The sequence below is a fragment of the Trichosurus vulpecula genome, chromosome 4 (genome assembly GCF_011100635.1).
Source record: "Trichosurus vulpecula isolate mTriVul1 chromosome 4, mTriVul1.pri, whole genome shotgun sequence".
Lineage (NCBI taxonomy): Eukaryota > Metazoa > Chordata > Mammalia > Diprotodontia > Phalangeridae > Trichosurus > Trichosurus vulpecula.
In genome coordinates this window covers 107,396,237-107,406,560 of record NC_050576.1, presented here as the reverse complement: position 1 = coordinate 107,406,560, position 10,324 = coordinate 107,396,237, and the positions used below count along the sequence as shown (strand labels likewise).

General features: G+C 43.6%; 1 protein-coding gene across 3 annotated transcripts; it reads left to right on the top strand.

The window, feature by feature from the left end:
- RAB29 (RAB29, member RAS oncogene family) lies at positions 1-9,871 on the top strand. 3 transcript variants are annotated; one of them, XM_036758169.1, is made up of 6 exons: positions 1-180; positions 323-545; positions 5,047-5,118; positions 5,533-5,714; positions 8,279-8,400; positions 8,721-9,871. In XM_036758169.1, exons 2-6 carry the CDS (start codon positions 422-424, stop codon positions 8,833-8,835), a joined length of 615 nt encoding a protein of 204 aa, XP_036614064.1. In that variant the 5' UTR covers positions 1-180; positions 323-421; the 3' UTR covers positions 8,836-9,871. The 3 variants fall into 3 exon arrangements, with proteins under 3 accessions (XP_036614064.1, XP_036614065.1, XP_036614066.1); XM_036758170.1 differs by having other exon boundaries at positions 8,481-8,794; XM_036758171.1 differs by lacking the exon at positions 5,047-5,118.
- The last annotated feature ends 453 nt before the right edge of the window (positions 9,872-10,324 follow it).

The window sequence follows — 10,324 nt, the reverse complement described above, 5'->3', positions numbered from 1 at the left end:
TTTCTGGGAGCTGCGGCCACTTACTTCTTTTCTCCGCTGGGAGCCGTTGCGTGCCACGGGAAATCTGCTTCCCGGGCCTCCATGGGTGGAATGAAGTTAGCCACGGCTTAGCCTTTGACTTAGGGGACTCTGTGGGGCTGGGCTGCGTCCCGGAGCATCCTTCTCGACCAACGGGACTAGGTGGGGAGAGGGAGGAAAAGTGTAGGGTGGTGCAGGGGGTGGGGGTTGGGGGGGTCAGCCCAGGAGCTTTCGCCCTGCGCGCCCCACCCAGGAAGCGTCTGTGGATGACTGCAAAGTTTCCCTTTTTTCGCTTTCTCATCAGTGTAAGCCCCACCAAAGCAGTTACGGTAACCTGCGGACTCTCCCGCCCTGTCCTCACCCCTGGTGATTTCCCGTCTCATCTCCCTGACTCCTACCGGCCATGGGCAGCCGAGACTACCTGTTCAAGGTGCTGGTGGTGGGAGACGCCGCGGTGGGCAAGACGTCTCTCGTCCAGAGGTACTGCCAGGACAGCTTCAGCAAACACTACAAGTCCACCGTGGGAGGTGAGAGCCAGGTCCGGGAGAGGGGCAGCCTAACCCGGGTTAGGAAGCCCTTCCTGCCCCCAGCTCGGGATGGTGGTTTGGAGCAGGTGTCTTTGGGGCCGGAGCGGGGCTAGGGAGGTAACTTGGGGCCGAGGTGCAGGAGTGGATTGATTTGGCTAGTGCCTTACCTTGGCCCAGCTGGTGAAGATGTATGGCCAAGGGGATAAGAAGCGGAGGCGGCTCAGAGTAGTTGCTAAGTTTTCAAAGTCCGACTTTACCTCCAGGCCCAAGCCTCTTCCTGGGGGACCTCTCTGATTTTCAGGGGCAGGGTATTTCTATGTTAGATTGAGGGACTGTAGAAGGCAGCTGAGCTGCTTTGGAAACTAATGATAAGAACAGCATACTTTTATGTAACTAGCCTGTGAAGGAGGTGATACAAATAATATCCCCGTTATACTGACGAGAAAGCCAGACGTCAAATGACATCCCCATCCGTGAAGCCGGGACTAAAACTCTGATTCCACGGCAAATAGAGGCTTTCCACTTTCCCACAAGGCCTTTTCTTAGCCAGGGCTGCTGTCATACCACACATAGGGTTCCCTGGCCTTCAGGGAAGCATCTCATAGAAATGGGGAAGGTCCAAGAATTTGGGGGAGCCGAGGAGATTGAGCGGATGCGTAGGATTCCTAGAAAGGCTTTCAGAGACGTGAGGGATCTTACCGCTTTGCTTTAGGAATCAGTCATGGAATAATTCACCACTTTACCCTCCCCCCCCCACACACTTTTGTGAGGTTTAGCGATGTATTGCCCAGTATATAGGAGCTATTTAAGAGGATTTAGAGAGATACACAACTTCACTCCTCAGAAGAGTAGGACAGGGATAGAGTGAGTACTCACCAACAGTTCATCTCTCTCTCTTCAACCAGAGTTCTGACACTGATGTCTATCAACAGAGACGCTTTTTATTTAATGGGAAAGGATGCATGTATGTAGCGGGCAGAAGAGAAGACACATTTCTTAGAATGCTATCCCTGTTTGAGGGACTTTTTTATCCTAATTTTTAAAAAAATTATAAATGTAATCATTCAGAATGAAATCTCGGTAGAACCCTTTATGCTTATCAAAGTAGAACCAAATAAACTAAGGAAGCAGCAAACATATCTGCATTTGCTGTGTCTCTTTCTGGGTAGTTCACAAGCTCCTCTTGGCTTTGTTTTTATTGTTCGGTCATGTCAGACTCTTTGTGATCCTATTTGGGGTTTTCTTGGCAAAGATACTAGAGCGGTTTGCCGTTTCTGTCTCCAGCTCATTTTACAGATGAGGAAATTGAGGCAAACAGGGTTAAGTGACTTGCCCAGGGTCACACAGCTAGTAAGTGTCTGAGGTCAGACTTGAACTCATGAAGATGAGTCTTCCCAACTCCAGGGCCCGAGCTCTGTGCCACTGTGTTGCCTAGCTGCCCTGAGTTTTGTTTGTTCAACATATATTTTAGCTTTATTTATTAAACATTTACCTAAGTGTGTGATATAACACATTTTTTTAAAAAAATATTTATTTTCATTTTTCAACATTCATTTCCATAAGTTTTAAATTTTCTCTCCCTCCCCCCTCCCTCTCTAAGATAGCATGCAATCCAATATGGGCTCTACACATACATTCCTATTAAAAACATTTTCACGTTAGTCACATTGCACAGAAGAATATAATACATCTTTAAAGGAGTTTCTATACTGAGAGTGTCCATGACAGAAACCCCAATCTGGAGATAAACACGTAGTTATCAAGGAAATTGGAGTGGCTACAAATAATTATTTGAGATAGGAAACAGACCTGTGATTTCACTGGGATAAGGAACTTCCAGGTGAGGAAACTCCCTTCTCTTCTGACTGTAGTCTTCAAGAGCTGCCCAGAGCACTGGGGGGGGGGGGGGGGGGGTGTTAAGTGACTTGCCCGAAGTAACACAGACAATTTGAGGCCAGCTCTTTATCCTCTATACCAGAGGTGTCAAACTGAAATAGAAACTGATCCTGTGGGCTGTATATTGACTTAGAAAATAAAAAAATTAACGATATCTGTATTGTGGTTTTTTATTTTGTCAAACATTTCCCAGTCACGTTTTAATCTGGTTTGGATGCACTGGGGAGTCCTGCAGCCTCTGAGTTTGACACTATGGTACTATATCATGTTACCTCATATAATTATTAAAATATAATTTAATTTTAATCATATTAAAATAGATACTTATCTCTAGAGAGAGAATTTCGCCCATTTAGGGAATACCTGGTATGGCAACTCTTTCCGATGCATATCAGCTATTCATTAACCAATCAACAAGCATTTATTGAGTGCCACTGTGTGTTAGGCACCGTGCTACTCTGGCAGAGTAAGTACAAAGGATGAACTAATACTTACTTGCAAAGAGCTTGGATTCTTAAATGTTCTTAAAAATTCTTAAATTCTTAAATGTCATTTACAGAGGGTTGCGTAAAAGATTGAGCCTGTATGTGTCAGAAACCAGACCTTTCTGACAAGGCTGGGCTTTTATCCTCTATTCTATGATGCCTCTTCCATATATGTTGTCATCAATGTGTACAAGATTTCTGGTTCTGCCAATCTCACTTAACTCCCTTCCTTCCTTCCTTCCTTCCTTTTTTTCGCAGTTGGGGTTAAGTGACAGTGTCTGAAGCCAGATTCAAACTGAGGTCTTCCTGATTCCAGGGCTGGTACTCTATCCACTGAGCCACCTAGCTGCCTCCTGGTGATTTCTTTCCAATGTGAATTTTAGAAGTCCTATTTTAATGTTGATTGATCAGGTGGTGTTTTCTCACGTGCTTGCTTTAAAGGGATGGAAAAGATAAAGCAAACCTGGAGGCAATCAGGTTTATCTGAGTCAATGGTTGGAAATCCCATGGTCCTTTTTCCCATCCCCCTGTAATGAAAGCCCTACATTTTATGACTTTTGACTGGAGTACAGATAATAATAATTTGTGGTTGCTCCAATTTTTCCTCAACCAGAAAATATAGTTCATATATTTAGAGAGCTGAAAGGGAACTCAGAGGCCATTTAATCCAAACCCCTCAATTTACAGATGAGGAAACTGAGGCCAAGAGAAGTAACTTCCCCGAGGGCATAAAAAAGTAACAGAAGTTTGTATTCACACCCAAGTCTTCTGTCTCCAAATCTGGCCCTCTTTCCACTGCACTACACTGTGCACATTCAGCGATTCAATTCAGTAATCACTTATTAGGCACCTACTGTGTGCTGGAGTTACAAACACAGAACAGTCCCTGCCCTCCAAGAGCTTACCTTCTGGGGGAGGGGAACAACATGTACACAGATTAGTAGATACAAAGTGATTTTTGGGTGGATTAGGAAGAGGCGTGCAGTAACAACTGAGGGGATTAGGAAAGGTCTTTTGGAGGAATTGACCAGGGCCAATTATTGAAGAGAGGTTGGGGTTCCCAGGAGCAGAGGTAAGAATGAAGAGCATTCCAGCGTGGTCAAAGGCATGGAGGCAGGGGACAAGATGTCCTGGACAGGAAGCAGCATGGAGGCCAGTTTGAATCAAGGGAGTAATGTAAATAAAATCAATCTTCTAGGGAGAGGATGCAGTTATTTTATGAAGGCTCTAAATGCCAGAGAGAGGAGTTTGTCTTTAATCTTGGAGGAAATTGGGAGCCATTGAAGCTTCTCAGCAAGGGAGGGAGGGATATGGTGAAACCTCTGTTTTTAGGTGTATCAGTTTGGCATCTTTGTAGAAGACCAATTGGAAAAGGGATTGCCTTGACTAATTAGAAAACTATTACAGTATCCCTGACCAGAAGTGGTAAGGGGATCAGTGGAGGTCATGGCTTTGCGAGTGGAGAGAAGAAGGCAGGTGCAAGGGATGTTGGGAAGGTAGATGAGACTTGGCTACTGATGACTAGATGGGGTGTGGGAGAGGGAAGGATTGAGAGTGACTCCAAAGTTGTGAACCTGGGGGATTGGAAGGATAACAGCACCCTTGACAGAAGCAGGGAGGTTTGGAAGAATGGTGGATTTTGTGGATGAAAGATAATGAGTTTGAGTTTTTGCCGCCTATGGAAATTCAGATGGAGATGCCCAGCTGGCAGTTGGTGGTATAGGAGTGGCACTTAGGAGAGAAACAAGTTCTGGAGATTCATATTTGGGAGTCATCTGCAAAGAGATGATGAGTGAACTCACCAGAACTGATGAGATCATCTAAAGAGAATGTAGAGAGAAGACAGAGCTTTGGAGCATACCTATGCATAACGGGGTGGGGGGGTGGGGGACATGGCTGATGATTCTGCAAAGGCGATGTTTGCTGTAGTTGGCATCTGACTGAATACTTTTCGATAGTTACCTCAAATTTCCCCTCCCCTCTCTAACTGTCCCATATATTTTAAAAGCTTGACTTCTCTCTCTCTCTCTCTCTCTCTCTCTCTCTCTCACACACACACACACACACACACACACCCCTCTTAGTCCCTGAGATTTTAATTTTTGGTTGGGATTTTGCAGTGGACTTTGCTCTGAAGGTTGTCCAGTGGTCTGATTCAGAAATGGTGCGACTCCAGCTATGGGATATTGCCGGTGAGTAGGAAAAATAGTACCATTAGGAGTAGGGATGGGGAAGAAATCGGTTTTACTTGAGTATCCTCAGTTTTTAAAAACAGAAAAGTGGTGGAGAATCTTTGGAAACTTGAAGACTTGTGAAGCTGGAAACTTTATCTCTGAAATGGCTGCATTGACCTTTATTTCTGTGATTAAGTAAGGTCCAATTAGGAAAGTGAGTATCCTTATCACAGCAGGCTGGCTGCTTCTACAGTAATCAAGGAAATATTCCCCCTTCCTGGGTTTTTACCTGTTGGAGCAGAAAAACAAGATAGAATTTCTATGAGCAGCTATGTGCTCCAATAGCAGTGGATTGAAGAAGGGAAGTAAAGGCCCCAGGACAGTTCTAAGCATTACCTCCTTGATAACCAGGGGTCTCTTGCTTCCTGCTAGGCCAAGAGCGATTCACCTCCATGACTCGTCTGTACTATCGGGATGCCTCAGCATGTGTCATCATGTTTGATGTCACTAATGCCACCACCTTCAGCAACAGCCAGAGGTGGAAGCAAGACTTGGATTGTAAGCTCACACTGCCCAGTGGGGAGCCTGTGCCGTGCCTGTTATTAGCCAACAAGGTGTGTGTGTGTGTGTGTGTGTGTGTGTGTGTGTGTGTGTACATACAGCTCAGAGAAATGTACTTTATCACTTTTTTTTTGGCTGCCATTGGGATCTGAGGTCAAATTTGAACTCAGGTCCTCCTGACTCCAGGGCCAGTGCCATATGCACCATACCATCTAGCTGCCGCTACTTTACCACTTCAGCCATGACCAGAGAGATGTCATGGCTGGCTTACTTGGTGATTCTGGACCTCTGGGTTTGGTACCTTCATCTGGTATTAAACTGGCAGATCTGGGCAACATTATCTGACAAAGTCTCTCGTGTTATTCTTTCGGAAAAGGTGGAGAGAAGGGCTAGATGAGGGTATAATTAGAATGACTCAGATCTCATCGAATGGCTAGACCCAAAGAGTAATCCTTAATGGTTTGATGAGGGTACAGTTAGAATGACTCAGATCTCACTGAATGGCTAGGCCCAAAGAGTAATCCTTAATGGTTTGATGAGAGTATAATTAGAATGACTGAGATCTCATTGAATGGCTAGACCCAAAGAGTAATCCTTAGTGGTTTGATGTCACCCTGGAAGGACATCTTAAATGAAGTGCCACAGGGATTTGTGTTTGACCCTGTGCTATCTGACATTTTCATCAAGAGCTTGAAAAAAAAACATAGATGGCAGGCTCATTAAATTTGCCAGTGATGCAAAGCTAGGAGGGATAGCCATGTCAGTGGATGACAGAAAAGAAGATGAAATTTAATAGAGAGAAATATAAATTGCTATAAACTTGGGTTCAATAAGCTGGCTTTGCAAGTACAAGATGGAAGAGCCATAGTTAGATGCAGTTTAAAAAGATCTTGGGGTGTTATTGGTGGACTCCAAATTTAACATGAGTCAGCAGTGTGATGTGGCAGCCAAAAAAGCTAATATGATCTTGAGCTACATTTTTAAAAATTTTCTTTTTTTATTATAAACTTAACAGTCATCAACAAATATGAACAGTTCAGTATACAAAGAACAAAAAAAGATTAAGTGTAAGTTAAATTTAACACAGTAACAAAATTGCCGTTTGTGTCCCCTTTAAAAATTTTTGTTTTCTTCAGTATGTTTTTAAAATATTATATTGATGCTCCATTTTCTTTTCTTTTCTGCATCTCTGTCACTAACTCTTCCCCCTCTTCCCATATTTCCAACTAATGGAAGACCTCCCTTATAACAAATAAACAGTCAAGCAAACCAGATCCAAACGTTGACCATGTTCAAAGATGCATCTCTTCTTTTGAACCTCTAGTCCATCCCCTCTCTGTCAAGAGATGGGTAGCCTGCTTCATCATCATTCTTCAGAACTCGTGATGGAACATTGCTCTGATCAGAGTTGTGTAGTTAAGGGCAATGGGACCATAGGATTATAGATTTAAAACTCAAAGAAGGGACCGTAAGGGCCACCTTGTCCAACCCCTTCATTTTACTGATGAGGAAATAGAGGGTCAGGGAGTTTCAGGGGCTTGGCCATTGTCACACAGCTGATAAATAGGAAGGGAAGGACTTGAGCCCACGTCTTCCTGACTTCATGTCTGGTGCTTTATTTACTATGCCGAACAACTTTCAGAGGTGTTTCCCTTGGGCTGCATTATGTAAACTACAGCTTCCAAGAATAATGAGGTGATAATAGTTCCTTTGGACTCTGCCCTAGTCAGACTTGTTGTTGTTCAGGCATTTCAATACTCTTTACGACCCCATTTGGGATTTTCTTGGCTGGAGTTATCATTTTCTTCTCCAGCCCATTTTACAGATGAGGAAACTGAGGCAAACAAGGTTAAGTGACATGCCCATGGGTCACACAGCTTCTAAATGTCTGAGGCCAGATTTGCACTTAGGAAGAGGAGTCTTCCCGACTCCAGGCTCAACACTATATCCACTGCGCCACCTACTGCCCTCCCTGGTCAGACTGCATATGGAATGTTATGTTCCATTCTAGGTGGCAGTTTAGGAAGGAAGTTTATAGGTTGGCGCATGTTCAGGGGAAATCACCTAGGATCATGAAGGGCCTTGAGTCTGTACAAGGATTAGTGAAGAAACTGGGACTATTTAGCCAGAAGAAGAGAAGACTTAGGGGGCACAATGTAGCTGTCTTCAAGACTGTCATGTAGAAGAGAGATTAAACTTTTTTTTTTATCTGGAGCTAGAAAGGACAGAAGTTACAAAGAGGCAAACTTAGGCTTCATATCCAGATATTTCTCCTAATCATTAGATCTGCCCAAAGCCAAAATGGGCCTTCTTAGTAGGTAATGGGCTTCAATGAAGTCGTTCATGGAAGGACATCAAGCAAAGGTTAAATGACCATTTGTTGGGTATATTCTAGAGGTTGTTCCTTTTCCCACACAGCTCAGACTAGATGGCTTCTGTAGTCCTAACTCTAAAACTCTGGGATTCTGATCCTAGATTCCTTTCAGGGATCTCTGTGAAGAGAGCTACACTAGAGTTCTGAGTGTTGAGTCCATGGAGGGATTACTGCAGTCATTTGAGTAATGCTTTTCTAACTGTGAATCTTATGATATTTCCTTGTCTTCCTTCACTTCCACAGAGTGACCTATCCCCATGGGCAGTGACTAGGGACCAGATTGACCGGTTCAGCAAAGAGAATGGTTTCACTGGCTGGACTGAAACGTCAGTCAAGGAGAATAAAAACGTTAATGAAGCTATGAGGTAAGTAGGTTCTGATTCTGTGCTGAAAGTAGGATTCTTTTCCATCTCTTACTTGTGCTTTCTCCCTCCATTTCCACCAGCTCTGTTCTTCACTTGTTCCAGAGGGCCCTGCAAGACAGGGGCAGGATGAGCACATTAGAACAATAGCTCAAGATCAGGGACTCTGTCTTCTTTCCTTAAGGTTCCTGGCACATTATCAAGCAGACCTCTTATCTTTTTTCTGGACAGCGATGATGATTTTTTTTCAAAAAAGAATGTCTGCCTTTTTTTCCTTTTTCTGCTTCGGCCTTCTCCTCAGTCTGACTTCGTTTATTTCCTAGAGTCCTTATCGAACAGATGATGGCCAATACCAGGGAAGGCAGCACATCTCTGTCCACACAAGGTGACTACATCAACCTGCAAACAGTATCCACACCTGGCTGGACCTGCTGTTAATTGTGTGCAGCTTTCTCCTTATCTTGGATGGGGAAGGTCTGACCATCTCTTCGTTTTCCTTCCCTACTCACTCAGCTGCCTAATTAAGAACTGGTGATGAATCTTCTACTGAGAAAACACCAGCCTTGTTCCTTTAGAGCATTTTCTTCTGACCCAGCAGGCTGGTACCTCATTACTCAGACAAGACCTATGAGTTCCTGTGTATATTTCTGCATTGGTTGGATATCTGCTCTGAGTTACTCCCGTGGCACAGGCTGTATGGCCCAGGTAGCAGGATCGAAGTGGGGCCCTTTATGTGCCCTTTCCTAAGACCTGGCTGGAATTTTATTAGAGTAAGTGTAGATGGAAGACAGCACACTTTTTCATTATAAACCGCAACTGTTCTTGAGGCTATCATTCCTTGATGGCAACATCCTGACTTCAGACCAAGAGAACAAAGATCAAGATGTTTTCTTGCCAAACTCTTTTGTGGATCATTACTTTTGTAGTTCTCTCTGTCCTGGACTTTGGATTGACTTTGGATTTAAGTGTCTAATTCTTGTCTGGCCATCTGCAGAAGCCCTTGTGTTGCAGTTGTGGTTTTGAAAGGTTCTGAAATCGTAATGGGCTTTCTTTCTCCCTCTCCTTAACAATGGTGGAACTTTTAATCCATCTGTCCTGTGTGATGAGAGTATCTCTCTTCCTAAACATGGCATGGAGGAAATGACTAGGAAGTCTTTCTGGGGTCTTTTTACTTACAATACAAGAGCACAGTTTTATAGACTGACTGGTTAATGGGGAACCTGATGTTCATTCAACTCAGCAAAAGACGTTAATTGACTATGATGTGCCTCTCAGGTAGAAATGGGACTTTGAAGTCCCCTGAATCTGAGAGAAGGAGGAAACAAAGGGAAGGGGAGAGGTGAACAAGACTGGATTCTGAGGGGCTATTTAGCTCATGGTACAAGGTTTATAGCTGTAGAAAGGTTGTGTGGTCCTGAAGATAAGGAGGTTTACTACAAATGTAACATTAAGCACAATAAATCCCATGATTCTATTTCAAGTCTTAGCTCATTTCTGAATGGTTGAATTTTTTCATGGGATTGAAGTTTATGGGAATGCTCTTTGGGGTCACTTACCCACTCAGGGCTAGGGCTGAGTGCTAGGTCACAAAGGTCACAAAGGTGGAAGTGATGAACACAGAGGTCAGGTACCAGGGACAGAAAAGAAGCCAAAACCTTTCCAAGAGAAATTTAATCTGTTTAACACAACTTTTGTACAATCAATCCCTAGAGGCTTTCAGACATTCCTTTTGTGTTCAATAAATTTTGTTGACGATTGTGGGGATTCTTTTTGTACTGTTATTCAAACAAGATTTTTGACGGGTATTCTCAGGTAAACATCATGTAATAGTCACCCTTTGAGAAGGAGAAGTTGATTTTAATCCAGTCTGTTGTTCTGAAAAATCATGACCAAATTGTAAATAAAAGCCTTACGTGCTCATTTAGTA